General features: G+C 40.4%; 1 protein-coding gene across 2 annotated transcripts in view; it reads left to right on the forward strand.

Moving 5' to 3' along the window:
• The window catches only part of LOC147724486 (uncharacterized), a 102,635-nt gene that overhangs the window by 24,302 nt on the left and 57,254 nt on the right, over positions 1-21,079 (forward strand). For both annotated transcript variants that reach the window (XR_015309919.1, XM_086966040.1), the window contains exon 2: positions 14,557-14,811. Coding sequence is in view for 1 of the 2 variants with exons in the window: in XM_086966040.1 (XP_086822166.1) it covers positions 14,557-14,811 (255 nt within the window). In the remaining variant the exon portion in view is untranslated. The remainder of the gene's footprint in view (positions 1-14,556; positions 14,812-21,079) is intronic.

The raw sequence follows: 21,079 nt of genomic DNA on the forward strand, positions 1-21,079 counted from the left end.
AGAGGCTGACAGTGCTTTTGTTTGTCTAGAAAGAAGCAAGTCCAGAATCACCAATCCCATCCGCTGGCCACACCTATCAATTCCACCCTAAACACTGCTTGCATTCCCAAGAACATTAAGGATCAGACTTACCCTTACCTGGATAGCTTGTCCATTGACTCCAGCATCCTTGCCAGCTACTGTAACACAGGAGTCTCATTACTTGAAGCAGCTACCGCAGACTACTTCCTGCTTATTTTTTTGAGATGCACCATCTGAAAATTTCACCAATCAGAATTCTACTCCAGACACAGACTTCGAAAATGCCTGATGATCATTGAAGATACTCATTATGCATGCACACGTCCCATGTCCCACACGTCCCATGTCCAAAGCAAAATCGTGCACGTCGTTGAATATGATCCCAAGGTGGTGGCCGCATGCAAATTTACAATGGTTCACATGTTTCCTATCCACCAAAAGCAAATGAGTGAAACTGGGCTGCGTGTTGGAGCCCTTCCTTGCGGCATATTGTTGTACAGGTACCACTCTCTTGCATCTCCTCTTGAATCTGTGCATACGTAATCACATGAATGATCATACTCCACCATCCCTGGAGGGCCTACCACTTATATTCTCAGGGGCATAGCTTCAGGGTGGGTGTGTGGGGTGTTATACTTTCCTAATAAATGTATTACTTATAATAAATAAATTCTATTAGTAGTTGGGTACTGGTGCTTTCAGTCGGGTATGGTGAGGTGTCTGTGGGATTTCACCTGGGAGTTTTACTTACACTCACACACAAACACACATATTCTGTGTTTTGATAGTCTTAAAAATGTTGCTTATTTTGAAAAATACTGGGTTTTAACTACCCCTAATAATCAGCACTCCTCTTCCTCTCCCCTGCCTCTTAAGCCCACCTCATGCCCTGCTTCTCATATAGTATATTTTTTATATATGTCAGCATGACTTTGGAAGTCTCAACTCCCCCCCCCCCCCCAATCTTTTTGACTACGCTACGCCTGTGTATATTCTCATGCCACATAAATCTGCCTTGTAGTGAGAGGGATTACAAAATACTTTTCCTATGTGTCAGAAGACTTGAGCAGAACATCTGAACCCTGGTAGGAAAGGATTGGAAAGAGAATTGGAACTGAGTAGCACTAAAAAGACACTATATTCGTAGGAGCATGTCATAAGCGTATATCAGCCTCCTAATTCCCTTTCTCCACTGGGTATTTTTATGACACTACATGTATTTGACTAATCGTGAGAAAATCCTGCACTGTAATTGGATAATAGGCTCATCATCAACGATATTTAAAAGTAAAACAGTTTGCACCGCCCTGTTGCATGTCGTTAGTGCAGTCTTAATGCAGGGGTGCGCTGGGCAGTTGCCCAGGGGCCCCTCGAGAATAGGGGTCCATGCAGACCAGAATTTATGACACATTTTCTGTTAAACATTTTTATTTCTGTGAGTGGTTGTGTAGGCAGGGCCCAGTGCACTGCTTTTCCTGGGGGCCTATAATGCTGTTAAGACGGCCCTGCATGTCATATCTAAAATCCATGGCATCAGTACCCAGAGACAAAGATAAATCTTGACCATGCCAGTGCACTATGTGCTGGCATAATGAAATATCAGCTTTGTGTTCTCAAAAAGTTGAAAACACTGCTGCCCCTCAGCATCAGAAGCCTCCAAATGGCTTTCACTGGTAGGCAAATCAACTCTGAAATTCCTAGCTTAGGCAGAATTCACCCGATTATCACCACCGTATTTACTATTCCCACTCCAACATAAGCAGCTGTAGGGAAAGTGTTGGATTTTGGAAGGGTCAGAACCATTATTCCCATTCCAGCATAAGCAACAGTAGGGAAAATGTTAAACTTTAAAATGCTCAGATTTAATTATTTTCCTTATCCTAAATTAATGCAAAATAAATTAGTTATATATAGAATAAATAAACATAAAATACGTGCCCATAAACATATACAAATATATGATTAATATTATATAATTGTATACATTAAAAACGAAAATTATGAAATTAAAATCATCATTTTGATGTACAAATATATAAAAAGATTATATAAATGAAGACATTTTTAAAATAGATTTAAAATACTTCCCAACCTATTACCCTAAAATCCAACAACCACAAAACAAATACATTAATAACAGAAATAAATAACAATACATATTAGTTTATAAAATAACCCTATTAAAATATTGTACGAAAAACATTAAACATAATTTAATTAATTCATATCCAAAAGATTAATAGCAATTAAATAACTAACACAATCAATTGGCAATTTAACATATTAAAAAGTTGCTAAAATACTTTTAAAATCATCTATTGAATAACTTTACAATAAATAAATAAAGATTTTAAAAAACTTCCCACCCTATTCTCCTACAAACCCAAATACCCATCAAATGACATAAAATAAAAAAAACTTAAAATATATTTAGAAATACAGCCACACTAAAATAATTAACTATACTTAACTTTGAAAAGATAACTCCTAATAGACAAACGAAAAAAACTCACCTAAATAATTAAAAAGTATGTGATGTACAGCTGTAGGTTAAAAAATGATATAAAGGACATACAAATGATATTCTAAGTTTCTATATTCTGTCCCATTTTGACATTACTATATTTTGACATCCCAATATTTGTGTTGCACGATATTGCTGAAACCATATTTTGGTGGAATACCTTAGGTGGGGTTGAACTAAGGATGCTGCAAAATTAATTTGCTCTTAACCTCGTTTTTTCTATAGACTCATTCGTTTTGTGCAGAATCTGTGACTCTGTAAGGTTTCCTGAGACACATGTGGGCGTCAGTAGTAGTTTTGGGGCTATGGAACTTGAATCAGAACGAGAAGTTTTGTTTTCAATCACCCACAGAGATGTAACAAACATGGTTTTGTTAGACTACAAGGACCTTGTCGTTAAACAAACAAGGAAGGACCTTAAGGCTTGAAAGTATGTAATCTCATTCTCCTGGATGTAAGCAACCTGGTATTTGAGGCAGCAACCTCACAGCAACACATTCCACAGCACAAACAATATCAGCTTCAAACAATAAGGGAGGTACAGTGACTTTTTAAATATAGGCCTACTTTTTGCTTTGTAATGTCGGTAACCAGGATGATGCTACACTAAATACACAAAAAGCAACATGTACGCCAGGCTGTGTGACTTTCAACAGTACTAAGATCCATCACAAAGGCCTGACATTCTGATTTTGGAAATCAGAATCACCACATTTGTGGTCATACATAATTTATGGGCAACCAAAAAAGTTTGTGGATCGGAAGAACATGCACAGAAGGTTAAAGATTGGATTTCAGATTCCAGAGTTGTGTCTCCGATGGCAAGAAATAGAGTCAGCTTTGAGATACTTCATCATGGAACAATATGATACGGAGATCACATGATGTGAAACGAGAGGATGTATGATGTTAGCACGCACACTTTTACCACGCATACCATTACCACGCATTTTTTACAACGCGATACCTTTACAACGCATAGTGCTTTGGGTGCTGGATAGTGAATAGTTTAATTTACTATTCCAACACCAGTCCCCGTGGATACTAGGGAAGGTTATTGGATAGTAAATTAACCTATTCACTAGCCATTCCCTAGGTCAGATCGCCTCAAAGCGCTATGCGTTGTAATGGTATGCGTGCTAAAAGATGCGTGCTAAAGGTTGTATACCGAAACGAGAACAGACCAGAGCCCAGGCCAGAGCACTTACCACTGCTTACACACCTGCCACATTTGAGACATTGTGCTCTTATACCCATAAGGGGTGTCGAGAAGCAAACTTGCTCTAAATGATCATGCCAAGGGCGTGCCTGCAGCTAGGATTGGGAGCAGTGTAGTCCCGATACAGACTTTGATGCTCCCCGATTGGACCCATCACTAATATAATTATTGATCCAGTTCAATAATAATTGCTGAAACATTCTCATAAGAATGACTGACAAGAGTTGTCGCTTGAAATTGTATGTAAAGAATTAATGTGCAATATATATATATAATATGACATCAGTAAGTTTAGCAGCAACAAAGTACAATTAACTCAGTACAGTTCTTCATGAAAACCGACATAGATTCACCTTCTAAAGGTGGGGAATAGGGGTTCCGGGTACTGACAATTACATGTCCTTTTATAGGGCTTTAGACAAAAACTTGTATACATTCTATAAGTGTACATGGTTCTCAGGATATGCAATAGGGAACAAGCAAGAAGAAACATTTGAATACAGAATACATTCGGAGATTCTTTCGTGGTAGTATTGCATTGGATTTCAGTCATTCCCACAGTTTACTCGAGCATGCTAGTTGATGCATTGCATGTCAATAGCCTGAGATGGTTGGGATGCCCTAGTTTAGGTACAGTGTGGGAAAGGTCTATGGGAACGCTCTCTGTTCATTAGTGTAAAACTAAAAAATCTTTATTTAGAACAAGAATTAACAGTAGTAGTCATCACATGAAGTATTGTGACATCAATGTAAGATGGAGGACAGTGTAAAGCAGTTCAGGTTAGCGTAAGCTCAGTTCATGAATTTAATATGCAAAAGGTAAAAAAACAGCTCCCACAGAGGCTTCGTTAAAGTGAGGATAACACTTTGTCCCCTAATGGGGCAGCTTGCAACCCCTGTGAATTGCTTTGCAACTGCTGTGATTTCATCAATGTGACGGCGGATCTTTTAAATGTATATAGGCTTTTAGTCTTGTCGAGCTTTAGTAGCTGGGTGCTTCTGCCTATTAGTAATCACTGCTTACAATCATAGTGAGGTTTTGACACTGTATGGAGTGTTCAGAGGTCCTGTTATGTGAACTTCCTGTCATGTCTTCTAGTTCTGTCCATATTCTTGTAATCAAATGACATCACTGATCAAACTCACTGTAAGAATGGACAATTTTAAGAAAGGCAATGTATTTTGCAGTGCATCCCAATTAATAGTTATTTTCCTTGGAAAAAATGATCTTTCCATGGTGCTGTGAAGTGATAGAGTCACAGGTGACCCATCACCTGTGGCTGTTACCTGCTTGAAGTGCAGTCAATTTGTCAAAGACACAGCAGACAAATTAAGAAGGGATTAAAAACAAATTATGCTATTGTGAAGCGTTGTATTATCTTTCACTGTGTACAGAAAGACGTCAATGCCTGCAGTAGGTGGGTCTTGGGCATCTGGGCACCCATTCATGAGCGCATTTTGGAGTACATAAAATATTACTCCTGTATAATAAAAATGTAATATTCTGAAAATATTGCCAGACTGTTAGTACAAATAGAACGGAATGTGCCCTTTTTGTCATTTTTACTAAAAGGGAGTTGGACATTTCAGGGCCAATAAGCGAAAAGATGAAACCGGAGGATAATGGCGACGAGTGCTTTTCTATAGCAAAAGGTGCAGTTATCATATAACCACAAGGACACATTTTGGGCAAGAGATGAGCGATGATGTAATCTATCTGAATGACTTGGAAGGCCTGAGAACGCACTAAACAGACTTCATGCCGAAGGGGCAGACAAACGACCCATAAGCAATTTGGAAATATGGTTGACCAGATACTAGCAATCGGGCGGAGAGCTCTTTTTTTGATGGCCTTTACCTATATCCTCTCTTGACCAATCTCCATCAAACCTGCATAAACATTTGTGTTACATTTTTTTGCAAAGTTTGTTGAAGATTGAACTTTGAGGGGTGAATGGAGAAATTTATAGAGGTGAGCCTAAAAGGATTTTTCCACATTTAATTAGCACTTGATGGAGGTTATTCTGGAAGGTGTGAGTTATATACATTACTAGTGGCAGATTTTCAATGTCAAACCCGGCATTTGATTAGATGAAAGCTGCTGAAATGTATCTTCTATCCACAATTTGCATATCTAAGAGCCTGATTTAAATCTGGGTAGTGATGTAAAATCCTATTATTGGTGGAAGGGGTAACTCACAAAGAGAATCCTCCAGTGGAAGTTCCTCCACCCCAGGGAGAGTATAGTTGAGCATCCTCCGCCAATGGTTTCTACTCTCTATTTAGCCTGTCTTCTAGAAATTGGAGAAATAGGAGTTTTTGCACTAGACCAACCTTTAACTCATTATCTATGGGTGATCTGATGATACCAGAAAAAATACTTTCCTCCAGATATTAGTGTAGCACAACGTTCTCCTGCTCTCCCAGAAGTACATTGTCATCTTGGTCAATCTTTCAAGACCTCAGACTAGCACAATATATTTTATACTAGAATGTATGCCTAGGCACCAGCAAAGAAGTTATCACTATTTTCACAAGCCAATGTAAGAAATGAGGATGGAACCTCTATGAAAATAATCTCATTTGTATGAAGGCAAAGTAACATAATTAAACCAAGAGAATCGAGAAAAGCACATTTTTGGGAATGATGTGTTTGTTTAGATTGCTTGGAGAGGTATATATTTTTTACTTGCCTTAACCAATTTGAAGACCAGAATAGCTGTGTAGACTGTAGAAATGCATAGTCATCTATCATTGATGACGGTGGATTAGAAGAAAGAATACAAAATACTTAAAATTGGTGGTCAAATCAACAAAGCGTTGCTGTGAATGAAAACTGATTAAAATACAATTGATTTTTCTGTTAAAAAATGTTGCTACATTTTGGTGGAGTGAGTTGTGAGGGAAAAGACAGAACCCATTGAGCACAAATAACCTCTTAAGAGCCATTTTATAAAGGATTTGCACACATTGTTGTAATATGTTTATACAAAAAAGAGATTTGAAATGTATTTGTTTATGCATTTTAATAGAGCGCAAACTTTACCCTAAGGTGTCAGAGTGCTTCGCAATAGAACCAGTTACAAAGACTTCAGAGCACATGAATAACATAAAAGATACAAACAGATAATCTCTAAACTCACATAAGAATGGTAGTAAGTGCAAAATCAACTACAGATACTAGTGGTTTATGGTAAATATGTACAAGTTGCAAATTCACTCAAGATTACATTTTAAGAAGCGATTAGGGTTGCACAATATTATATTGCATATATACGAAATTCCGCTTTCTGACTCACAAAATCTGGTTGGAAGGAAGTTGAGGGCTGTAAAGTGTACCTATGAGCGGAGAATTCAGCAGCGTGGCTAATTTACTGCCATTATAGGTTTAGGCATCGAGGCAGGATAGGGCACACACAATCTCTTACATTTGTGTGTATTCACAAACAGTTTTCTTACCCATTGCAATCATGGAAAACCTGGACCTGTACTTCAAGAAAAGGTTGAAATGCATTTTATTTCCATGGTACCAATGGAAATGGGCCAGTCTTGAATTTCATCTGTGTCCAGTACTTTTGGGGAGAAAAACGCGAAATAGGATGAAACACTTTTCCATCCCACTCAGTCGTGTAAATTGTCCAACAATTTGACAATCAGCATGATTAAGCATGGAAGCAGTGGAGTTCCTTTAACAAGCTTCTTTTTTGTCGGGTATTGGGTAGACATTACTTGGAAAGAGGGGTTTGATGGGCAAAAAATGCATGAAGTTCCTTAACTTAATTAATGTGACAATGGTATTTAATCTCATTCTGAATTTAAGAAGTATCGGAAATTATACTGAATAGCATTATGATCTCTATGACTCGCTTATTATAAAGATGAGATAACTAAGAGATGTTTATTAACTATTGTGACATGGGTTGCCTTCAGTCTACACTTAAATCGGTGAGATTGAAAAGAAATCACCTGTATACCCTGCACAGAGCCTATTGGACTCCGAAAAAACTTTCAAAATTTAAGAATGCAGGAATTAAAAAATGCCCAAAGTGCGGGGAAGAAAGAGCAGATGATATTCATATGTTCTGGAGCTGCCCATCTCTGAGAACTTTCTGGGAAGAAGTTGGTAAGACGTTGAGTATGATATTCCGAAAACATCTGAAAGTAAGTGAAACTCTTATTCTTTTTGGGATTGGTAACACAACGGAACAAGTAAAATTAACAGTAATGGAAACAAAACTACTTTTTGTGTTAATGGTGATAGCAAGGAGGGAAATATGCATCAAGTGGATTGGGCCAACACCCCCATCACATGGGGAATGGATGAACTCCGCTATAAAGATAAATAAATTAGACAGACGGGGTAACTGTAGTAAAAGGTTTAATTATTGGGAAATTTTGGAGAAACATCTAAATCCATAAAGAAGGCTAAGGAACACAATATCCTATGATTAAAGCGAAAGCACAGTCTGGAATATGAGTATGATACTCATAGAGTAGCCAAGGTGGCTAGCTCCCTCTCTCTTCGATTACAGACCTGTGAATATGTAATGGCAAGGGGTCTCCTCTGGCTAAACATGGAAAGGGAAAACTCCCACGGCAAGAGAGAAATGGGCAGTGACGGTACACAAAAGTTTCAGAGGTAGAAACCAAATTTTCCATACACATAGAATTTTCGCAATATGAGGATTTAAAAAATTTTAAAAAAAAAAAGACATGGGTTGCCTTCGTTATTCATGAATGTGAAGCATCTGGAACATGCGGTTTTTCCACTTCAAGTGCAAATGGTACTTGATAGTTATGGTGCGCGCTGCCGCGCTGGCAGTCTTGAAACAGTGATTTCAATTTGGCTCTAATGTGTGCGATCACAAGAGCACAGACCATGCATGATAAGAATGTGTGCACTCTTCCATGATGGACCTATATACACTTCTAAGAATGAAGATATTGAAATACAATACATGTTTGTTAGTCCTTTATCTTTTCTCTCCTTACAGGCGGATTTTTTCACAGAAAAATAAAGGGAGATAAGTATTCTCCCAATTACGATTGTTTTTCACTGCATATAACAATTTTCACGAAGATTGCAGCTTTCTGTATCTTCAAAATCTATAATATAGCTTAGCTAATATTGTTTTGATCGATACCAGGGAGGGAATCTTGACTTTGCCCTGACGAAAGCCCGGAACCAATTTTGGCTGACTTCTTTTGGCTGAAACATGAGACCCGTTTTAACTTTTTTTAATATCCACGTCACCACCACTAATAAAGGGATACCTGGTGGTGCAGTAGGATTTTTATCTTTAAGTACCCCTGGCCTTCATCTCCTAAGAGCTCCATGAAATATGGTCGATCCCACCATGACCTTTAGGAGTCATGATGAACCTGATGATGAAGCATGACACCAATAGGGTGTTTGAGGGTTAAATAACAAAATGAAATGTTTCCTTCCCGCCAATGAGGATAACACCATCTAAGAAGTGGAAAAGGTTATTTTTAACCAATTCGGGGTCAGGATACTTTGTTGTGAGTATGATTAAGTGTTTTGCCCAGAACCACAAGGGGCCTGGTTCCCCAGTTTGGCAGCTCTGGCCGTTATGCCACATCCTTGATGAGCTTGGTGTTATCCCAGGAATAGAACTATCCGGACACCAGCCAATGCTATTGGAAGAGTTACTAGCCTGTGTCAAACTCTGAGAACAATTGTGATTATTGCACAAATAAGCGACTGTCCACATGTTCTACCATTACATAGAAGTTAAATATGTAGAATTGATTATCGCCGTCCAATCGCAGCTGTGAGTGTGCTTTGGTGGTAAAATACCTTCCTTTTACATAGTCCTTCTTCATGTTTCTGAGTTTCTTCCTGTCCAACTCGATTAGCAATGGAGCATAACTCTTCACAGCAACGCCTGGTGTTATCCCTCTCGAGCACACAGCATACCAGATAAGCATTTCCCATCTCCCTTCTAGCCATTAAGGGAATCTTACAGCTGGCTGCATTAAAGGCCAGTCCACAGGCATGTCAACACAACTCATATTTATAGTGTGCAAGGCTTAGGGACAGCCCGCGTGAGACAGTTGAGGAACCCTGGAGCTATCGAAGGCCGCCCTGGGCGAGGGAGCAACAATTCATACCACACCCTTGGCTGCACCACATCATGAGAACTGTAGGGAGCCATCAAGCACCCCAATGGTGTCTTGAACACCTGCTGAGAAATCATTGATGTGTCATGTAGAAAGATGCTAATACCCATCCCCTGAGAGTATTTGCTTACTACAGGAGAACATGCCACGGTCCTGCTCTTCTGTACTACGCCTTGTCCCATGTCTTTATTTATAACGTGCCCACTTGCATTGACCACGCTGCCTAAACCTTACATTTCAAATGACAGACCAGACAAACAACTCAAAACCTAATTTAAATGAATCAGAAAAATGTCAACAAATCCATAATTCTCTCAGCCAACGTGACGGTATGCTTGGAGAAGCAAAGTATGTAATGCACACGAAAGATCACATCTGTTTTATTTAGGCTGCCATCAATCCATGAGGTAGATGTGTCCACAGATCCACCCAATGTTCCTGCCACGCATGACCACCATCAGATGCATGACCATGCTGATCTAAAAGATCTCCCTGGGACTTATAGCAGAGCTGGATTTACTCTAGTTTAATGCTGTTGTCCCGCTAGTTCCTGTGCCCCAAACTCTACCGCGAGCTGCACATTGATCACTATAGTCTACCTGTCTGGGATGACATGAGCTGCATACATCTCTAACCCACCGAGGAGTTAAAGCACTCTATTTTAGGCAATAATAAGAATCCTAATAATAATAATAATTTTCCTACTAATAATAATAATAACAACAACAACAACAACCACAATATCAATCATAATAATAGTATTATTGGCAACAATGATAATATAATTTATGACCGCTTTTAATTTATATTGCTCTTGCTAACACTGTTTTGCAATTTCATAACTCGGTAAGTTACTGGAGTTACTCATTCCCAACACAGTGATCCCAATTTACCGATCTCAGGGAATAAAAGGCCACGTTAGAGGTGCCAGAGTTGAACGCTGTAATTCACTGGTTACTTGAAGATGGAGAATTTCTTTACAATCAGCTAAGTGGAAGTAATAGTAACAGTTCTCATCAGTGATAGCAATGTATTCTGCAGATCCCACATGGAGGGGGAGTGGAGTAGATATGGGACCAGGACAGGGGTTGCAAAAAGGTGAGTTTTAAATACCTTGCAGAAGGCTAGGTGCCAGGCAGATACCTTCATGGGAAGATTCCAGATTATTGGCGGGGACCATGAAAATCATGAGAGCCAGGCTAGTTCCTCCGCCAGAGAATCTACTGGCGAAAATCACACTTATGGTGGAAATTGTTTTACCACTGGTTTTCAGACGCTTACACACTGCCACTCTTCTCTGTCCCTAGGTCGATGTTGAGGGACATTTTTAAGCTGAATATCTTACTTCTGGTGACCTGGGAACCTCCAGCATTGGAGAGTTGTCTATATGAAGGGTGCTGAGGGATGAGGCCCTGTAGATTATAAGCAACTCGTAAAAGCAATTCACATCTTAGTGGGTCGCCAAAGCAAATTGATCAGCGTGGCGTGCTTTGATTCCTTTGCACTTGAAGTTACTGAGGAAAACTCCATACTTATTTTTGCAAAAAGATATAGCAATTGCGACATGGGAGATTATTGAGACCAAACAAACTAAAGCAAGTGGCCAAAAGATAGAAATCGAATACGAGAAAACATACGGTAATCAGCAGCCTTCGAGAAGAGCACATGCCATCCCAGCTCTGCGGATCCTAGACCGCTCCCAGTGGCACCCTCTATCTAGTTTAAGACCATGGTGACCTTGGTATAAACACACAAATCCGGATCTGGGAAGACTCCTGGTTACATGAAACAATGACGTGTACTATATATGCTAGTAAGGCCTCAGGGATCCCCTGTAAAAAAAAATTATTCAACAAGGAGCATTAAGAGGAACGCAATTGGGAGATTTTTCCATACATTGCATTTGACTTGTGGAGCTCATGACTGGACATGGTCAGAACCTGGATCTACTGTGTGTGCTAAAAACCTTCCTGATTTAGATGGATGTCATAGCATTTAATTATCAAGGTAAATGGATTTAATACTATAAAACATGAATGAGGATGACTGAAGTTACACACCGTGTATGATGCATTGCATCAGAGGCTGGTTGAATGTGAAAGCAATTCTAGGCTGCCATTTTTGGCACCACCATGGTGCTCCTGAGGTCAGAGGATGCAGGCCTGTTGCCCATTACCCTGTAAAAGTGTTGACAACATTTTGCTTTGCCTAGAAAGATACAAATATCTTTGTACCGAATACACAAATGACTGCACAAACACAGAAGCATACGTAAGCCAGTGAGATTAATGGAGAAATCAGTACACCGAACCTAGAAAAAGGAAAGTAGGCCCAACAAATATATACACATATTTTATTGCTCATTTATTTGCACAGTTTTGTAAAACGTGACACCAGGCCTCATGGGCGCCAGAGTGCTGTGCGGCAGTAGTATGACACAAATATAGATTTTATACATCTGGGCATCTTAATTCAAGAAAATGTACTTAGAGAAATGTGACGACAGGTGGGTGCAATTTGGCATCCTGATTAATGGTACTGGATTTAGCTAAAATTTCAACACATATTGATCAACAACAAGTGATCAGTACAGTTGACGGGCACCTCATTCTAAATGTCAGCTAGGAATATTATTTCAAGGGAAATATGTTCTTATTGGCAGGAGGAGGAAACTCCATCTGAAACAAGCCTTTAAGAAAAACTGTGAACAAGTGGTTAGACCAGATAGTGCAATTCTTAGGGTCTGATTTAGATCTTGGCAGACGGGCAATAGTTACGGACATCCCGGTCGCTGAAATACTAATCCCTTAGGATATAATGGATTTATATTTAAGTGGACGGGATATGCGTCACCCTTGTCATGGAGTATCCCGTCCGCCGAGGTCTAAATCCGCTCCTTCGTCTCTTAAATAATAATCATGAAACAGGTGTGATTTTGCAATGAGAATGCTATACATTCCTATATATTAAACTAATGCCACTAGTTTGAGGCCAAAATCTTCCTGTTATGGCTCACAGATTTAAAATTTGCCTTTGACTACGTGATTTGATACGTAGATCAAAGAATATTGATGGATGTGGTTTCTTGGAGCTTCATGATAAGGTTAAGGCACTTGATCAGCTTTTGTGGATGCAGTACACTGGTCGCATGCTCGGGAGAGCACTGTGCATAACTTAGTGTGTGAAGCCCGGGGTTTTGAATTAGTATAATTTTCAACAACAATATTTATCTGGGCCAAGAGATTAATCAGCTCGCCTCCTCTTGTTTCATCACCCTTAAAACAGTTAGGAAAATCTCAAATGCCTCCCAGAATATTCCCGCTAAACTATGGTTCAGGCCCTAGTCACTTCTAATCTGGAGTGTGGGACGCCCTATAGCTTGGCTTTTTGCCAAGTCCCACTGCTGAAGCAATCCTTAGTCTTCCATTTCATGCTCATCTCTCTCCCCAGCTTTCAGCCTTTCATTGGCTTCCTACTAAGAAGAGGGCCATCTTTAAACCCCTCTCACTCACCTCACACCCAACATGCCCTTTGGGGTGGCCGTGCCTTATACTCACTTGTCCCCAGATGCTGTAAAAAGATTCCTGCTTCTATAAGACACAAATCTAATTTTATTTTAAGCTGAACATTGCATCTCTAGGCCTTCCTGACTTGTTCGCCTGCCTCACAGTTCACACTAGCACCAGGATGCCTACAACATACCATAACACAACATAACGTAACATAACATAACACAACGTAGTTACGCACCACAACATAACATAACCCAACATAACATAACCCAACATAACATAACATAACATAATATAACACAGCGTAACACAATGCAACACAACATAACGCAACACAAGGTAGCATAACATAACGTGTATGTATTCGGTATTTATATAACACACGTCTATTCGAAAGCCAGTGCAGAGCTGTACAGAGTCAAAGACGAGGGTACAGTCAGTATGTGATTGGAAGGGTGGCTGGAGTCTAACGAGCCGGAGGGGATTGTAACTGCACCGTGGTGCAATGTTGTTGAAAGAGGTGCGTCTTCAGCTCTTTCCTAAACTGGAGCAGGTTTGGTTTATTCCTGGTGGATATGGGGGTGTTGTTTCAGATACTGGGTGCTTAGACAGAGCAGGCCTTCTGCCTTGTTTTTTCTTTTTTGCACTTTCTTGGATTTCTTGCAATGACGTTGCAGTGCTCAAGAATGCAGCAGTTTATTTAACTTTTAGTGGTAATCCACCTATCGCCATGTTTCTGGCAATATTTGTGCCTTCAACAATGTGTTATTGTCATGGCATTGTTGATAAAGTCAATGCAATTGGGTAACAGGAAGAACCACTTTTTTTGTTTTAAATAAAAAGTATACAAGGAAGTAGTGGTAACTTTTTCATCACGCCCGAGTCTGCATTATACTGAGTCCAAGCGGTTGCTTATTGAGGTATAGCAGCCTCACCCACACAAACACAAGAACCTGCCCACCTGCCACTCTCTCTGACTCTGGGGAGGGGGGCAGCAATGGCCCAGCTCTACCAATAAAAAAACTGTTGTAAATCTAAATGTTTGCATACTTTGCCAGTGTGTGTGTTTTTTAAAATTTCTTTGAAATGTATTGATGATGGGAAAGAGCCTTCTGATAAAAATCATTCAATCACAGATGAAAGTGAAACTATACCCGACCAGACAGATTTAGAGCCCAAGCCTGATGGGGAAGCGGCGGACCAGAGCGAACCAGAGGACGAGTCACCAGAGGATGAGCCACCAGCGGATGAGCCACCAGAGGATGAGCCACCAGAGGATGAGCCTGGAGAAACAGCGCCTCCTGTGGCAGAGCAGGAGGAAGTGCACAGCCCCCCTCCAGCAGAGAGGGAAAGCCAAGCGCAGAACCACGAAGACGCGCCACCCGCTGAGGGTAATGTTTGATATAACTTTCAATGTATTATTGTAAAAGTGAACAAAATTTTATGGGACCTTTGATCCAACATCAGCTCGAAAGAAGCACTTTTCATAGGACACTCTTATTTCCAAATTATTAGACTAATAGAAGCTGTATGGCTTCTGCTAGGAACCAGTTCAAACTAAGCTCACCGGTCAGAAATAATTTAGAAGGCCTGGGCTGTTTTATTATTTTATTTGCCATTACCTAAGATGTGTGGATGGGTAGCCTTACAACCAAATTATATTTCAGTGCTTAAACTATGATGATTCAGCCTGTAAATTGGGACAAAAACTCGTTTTATTTTTAAAACAATACTTATCCATGTATATGGGATAACGCACCCCCAAAGTAAATTGTAAACTTCTTTAGAGTGTTTCGTGGCCAAATAGAGTAGCAAGGCTGTAGGCAGAATTCCTATTTAAGGTCACTGAAGTCGTAATGCTCTCACGCGCAGTAGGGTTATTTTATATCTTATGAAACCAGCTCAATCCATTTCCCTTCCATCGGTCCTCATCAAAACTTTGGTCTCCACTCATATAAGAAATCATTTGGTTGCAGATAATCTTTAATAAATATGAAGTCTAATGTGAACACGGAATTATCTATAAGCAACCTGCAATGTCTTGAAAACACCTACTCCTAAACAGTTTAATGTAAGTCACTCACTACATCAGAACTACTGTGCTCTATAGAATGTCTGTGTGATACGCAGTTTCCGGTCCCACTGCACTAAACTCTGGCAGTGCAGTAAACACACATTATAATTTTAATCTCGAATGACTGTCGATATATAGGATAGAACGTTTAGAAGGTTTCTAAAAAGCCAATCTTCCCTTTATTTGCATAAGTGACAGAATGTTGCTTTTCACAGTGTCTGCTAACTCTGGCAATAGGCGTCGGACTTGTTATGACGCTACAATTAAAAACTAATACAACGGAGTAGTAACATTGTGCTCTTATTACTGAAAATTAGTGACGTCACAGATAAGGGAATTAGATACAGGTGTTATTCCGGAAGTGCAGGCTTCCATGTGTTATTTATGAATTCTCGCATTTTATATACAAATTAATGATGTACTAGATTACCTGAAAATCTTTAATATAAATGTGTCAGTTCTTAAATGCCCAAGTGAATTGTGTGTGTCCAGGGGACAACCCTCACCCAAACCTGCATTTTATGTATCAGCCTCCCAGATTGTTTCAGGGTTCATGGAAGAAACATCTGCTTAGTCTGTGAGCAGTGTACCAAGGCGATTCTACCAAAAAGAATGAAAGATTCCACTGATGAACTCTAGTCTAATGGCGGATTTCCATTCTCATCAGATCCGAATCATCCCTTGAGGCTGTCAACATCCTGTCTTCTTTTATACTCCTTGAACACTCTAACCAATCAACTTGGGTTCTGATCTGCTCATGCAGCCAATCACATTCAGCTACACTATCCATCATGTAACACTTATCACATTTTGCACCTGACCTCTTTGGTATCATGCTATTTATGGCACTCATTCTCTGTTGTACAACTGAACCTAGGTGCAGCCAGAGTCTAGCTGGCAGCAACTAGAGTGGGGCTTACAATATAGAAGATGTAATATCAACATATCTCTATATTATAACCACAATATTGATTTGCCCACTGTCATTAAGATAGGTAGAATTGGAGGTGTCACAGTAACTCTATACTTCCCTATGCATGTTTATCTTGTCGATTTGGTGTTGATATTATTGACCTTGATATTGTAACATACAACCATAACCGGTGCCCTCGGTCAACCATGTAATTGGTGCGACAGGCAATTTTTTTTTTATGTTTGAAAGGTTTATTGAAGAGCAAAAATAAGAAACAACAATATGACATCCGCAAATAGAGGTAAAGGTGTAACAAACCATTTCTGAAGTCATAACATTTCTAATGTCGTAACTAAGAAATAAAAGCATTTTATGGGATTTTGTAAGGGAAGGGGGGAGGAAAAGTGATGAAAAATAGTGGTATAACAGAATGATGTTGTTAGAATAACGGCAAAGAAACAAATGGTACAAGCAAATATACAAGTATACAGTATATGAAAACGGTGCAGTATAGGAAAACTGCAAACAATATTAAATAAAGAAAAGGAAGAGAGTATAATCCTTCAAGGGGGTTTAAAATTTTCTGAGCTGACATGAATAGGTTTCTTTTGAACTAATTGGTCTAGGTATGTGGTAAGAGGTAGCCAGTAAAGATCTACATTGCGACTTGGTTTACAGGCAGAGGCAAAGGCAACATCAAGTCTATGAAAATGACATAAAGAGCTCCACCAACCTTGAAAGGAAATATTCGTAAGGGATTTCCAGTTAGAAGAAATGTGTTGAAAAGCAAGTGCAAGCATGAGATCAAAAAAACCATTTGAGTGTGGAGGCAGATCAAAAGAATCAGAGAGACTGCCCAGAAAAAGAAGATTGATTGAGTATGGAATGGAAAGCAGGAAAATGCCAGAATTGTAAGACCAAACTTTTTTCCAGAAAGCAGTTACAGTAGGAAAGAGAAAGAACAGATGTAAAAGATCAGCATTGGAAGTACCACAAGTCCAGCAATTAGAGTCAGAAGAGGATGTGAAGTGATTGAGTAAGAGAGGCAGAGTGAGAAACTTTCAAAAATTTGGACAAGAGCTTATCCTAGAGAGGAATGGACCAGGTACAATCCAGATCCTTTTCCCAAGAAAGCTCCAATTTGGTTTTGACACGATCTGGGTTAGGAGAGGAAAAGAATCTATAAATGAGAGACACTTTAGGAAGAGTAAAAAGTACCACAAGAAGATGAGGTGGGGGGGTTAGTGAAGTCGAGGAAGGAAGAGAATATTAACGGTCAAGAGTTAATTCCATAAGAACAGTACATTTCTGTAGAAAAGAGCGAGGAGAGCGAAACTGAAGCTGAAATTGGGGATAAGAGCGAGGCGACACACCATCGAAGAGATGATTGACCCATATAATACCTTTTAGCCTCCAAGATGTCCAACAAATAGGTCTGTTATTTAAAAGAATAAGTGAATTATACCAAATGGGGGAACGTAGAAATGAGTCAAGCGAAATAGCCGACGGAAAGATCAAAGGCTTTAAAAGAGAAGAAGTATGTTTAAACAAAGGAAGAGAAGTATAAGGAAATTTGGTGGAAAGGCGTAATACTTCCTCAAAGGAGAAGGGTTGTAATAAAGTTTGTTCAATGCGGAGCCAAAGAGGAGAAAATAGGGAAGGTTCTGACGAGAGCCATCGTGATGCTTGACGTAGAGAGAAGTATTTGTGATATAGACGGAAGTCCGGGAAATTAACACCACCATTCGATTTAGCTTTACTAAGAGCTACAAGAGAAATTCTAGATTTTTTATTTTTCCAAAGGAATTTTTAAAGAGAAGAATCAATACGTTTGAAATAAAGGGCAGGAACATGCACAGGTAACATGGAAAAGATATAAATAAGAATAGGGGCAATCATCATTTTAATAGAGTCAAGACGACCCCACCAGGAGAGAAAGAGGGGATTCCAGAAGGAAAACAACTGATCAACTGAGACAGAACTATGGACATATTTAATTTAATGGAAGAGGAAATAGAATTGGAAAACCAAATCCAAGATATTTGATCTTTGTGCTGTTCCAGGCAAAGCCAGTTGAGGAAAAAAGATGAGGAAAACAAGACTTGGTCAAAGGGAGAATTTCTGTCTTATCAGAATTGATCTTATATCCTGAGACAAGGGAATATGCTTCAAATTCAGACAGTAAAGGGGGGATGGATAATTCTGGGTCTGAGATAAACAAAAGGATATCGTCTGCATATGAAGCAAGTTTTAATTGATTATCACCATAGGGGAAACCAGATATAGAAGTGATGTTACGAATGGAGGAGAGAAATGGTTCAAGAACTAAGACAAAAAGAAGTGGAGAAAGAGGGCAGCCTTGACGAACTCCCCTTCGAAGGGTGAAGGAGGAGGAAAGTTGACCATTCACGAGAACTGAGGCTTTGGGCGAAGAGTATAACAAAGATAAGAGAGAAATACATTTGGGACCAAAACCATGCCATCTGAGGGAAGCAAACAAAAAGGACCAATCTACTCTATTAAAGGCCTTCTCCGCATCTACAGAGATAGCGGCCAAGGGAACTGAGAGAGATGAGGCCTTATTCAAGACATTTAGAAAGAGCAGAGAATTGTTTAATAAAGCCACACTGCTCTTTACCAATAAGATGAGGCATAAATGGGTCCAAACGTAAAGCAAGTAATTTAGCAAAGAGTTTATAATCAACATTAACCAGTGAAATTGGACGGTAATTTTTTAAAAATTTGGGGTCCCGACCATCTTTTGGGATAAGGCAAATGGTGACGTCCTGAAAGGAACCATCTGCTTTACCAGATGAGTAAAATGATTGAAAAGGTGGCATAGTGCCCACACCGCCATTCACTCCCGCCCGCTTGAACATATACACGATTCCTCCCAAATGAAACTCTGGAGACATATTAATGGGAAAGAACTGCTGCAGGTTTATTTCATACAACACACGTATGACGTTTTATGGTGGGTCATCTTACGGGCGATCCAAAGCAGGCAGCCCCTCGCTGTCCTGCATGCCTTAGGAGCCATCTTGCACGGCGAGTCGATGCTCTGACGGTGCAGCACATTACCAACTTCGTTATACTCCCGCCCCCCCTGTCAGGGCGGAGCGGTGTGGCACACCCCCGGTCGGTTCAGGCCCCCCGACCGCCCGAAGGACTAACGGGGCGCCGTCGCGGTTTCCCGGAACCTCCTTCGGCTCCTGGTCCTTGGCTCAGGCACCCTTACTGTGCCAGGCAGAGGTACCCTTACTGTACCCTTCTGCCGCAGAGGTACCCTTACTGTACCCGTCTGCTTCCAGATCGCCCTGTACTCCGCCACAGCTCTGGAGGAGGCCCCCGTCGATGACAGAGCCCCCCACCTACCTAGCTACTTATATCCTGCCGCTGTATACTGCCTCTTGCCCGTCCAGGAGGAACATATCGACTCCCAATCTAGACAAGTGTACCCTGTCTTTATCGTAGTACCCTTCAGTTTCCTCTTATCTTGGTACTTGCCTAATGAAACCCAGGCCTCTCTTCCCATGAACTCCTGCATGGGACTGTTGACCAGCCTGCGGGAATGTTCTACTGCTACCTGTGATCTAGCCCTGCGAGGGACACCCTCAGACCACAGGAGCTCGCCCGCTCCTAACTTGTTGTCCAACGCTGCCAAGGCCTTCTGCCTGCCCTGAATCAGTGCCCCTCTTCCAATGGTGACTAAATTGTTCCCCCCAGCTGTAAGCAAAGTGTTGGTCTAGCTTGAGCCTTGAATTGCACCAACTCATTCCTGGGTGGCCCCCAGGCTCATTTCCAGGTATACAGGATCTTACATTTGTCTGTCAGTTTCAACAGGATCAAAATACAGGAGCGGGGGGCAGAAAAAACATTAATGGAATAATTTCTAGGCACGTGTCTTATCTTTTTGGAATCTCCCCTGGGATTATAATCCTTCCATACTCTACGACACTAATGGTCTTTCTTCCATATATATTCACATCACAATCAAGGGAGCCTGCAAAACAGTCCACTTGTGTTTCTTCGCTGACTGCCTGTCATGTAACGCATTGTTGTACCTCTAATTGTTCTCAGTACTTTAGCGATTTGCCCATCTGAGTTGCAAGACTATGTCGCCCACACTAACCTCTCGCAGGGGTATGTTGAAGGGCTGCTTGCGTGCCACCAGCGCTTGTTGCAGAATTGGTAACTCTACCTGATCCTTCTGCCAACGACCATGGCTCAGGGGTGCGTGGTTTAGGGTCACTTCGTGAACTCATCCCCTACTCTCCTCTCCAGGCCATCAAACTGACCTCAAAGTTCCATTGGTTGAAGACACCACTAAATTTACTTAGTGCCCTTTCCTATCTGACGGGAACCCATTTTTGATATAAAACTTCTACTCCCCTTGACTAATGAAGTGTCGTCCCTGCGCGGTGCTCGTGGATGGTCTGCCAGTTCCAGCAGTCTACCTTCTACCTGTCTATGGGTCTTTATCGTCTTTATCTCGAGTTAGCATCGTATCTGCGTTTTGGCACCACTAGCTATCCGTTCATCATCTCTCTGCTAATTGAGAAACGTTATCTAAAACCTCTATTTTATGGTAAGCGGAGTGAAACCCACATTCCTTCTTGACAGTATGGCATTTTAAGTTGGTATAGGGTCAGTTGTAGCTTAATCTTACACA

The sequence above is a fragment of the Lissotriton vulgaris genome, chromosome 4_1, assembly GCF_964263255.1.
Source record: "Lissotriton vulgaris chromosome 4_1, aLisVul1.2, whole genome shotgun sequence".
Lineage (NCBI taxonomy): Eukaryota > Metazoa > Chordata > Amphibia > Caudata > Salamandridae > Lissotriton > Lissotriton vulgaris.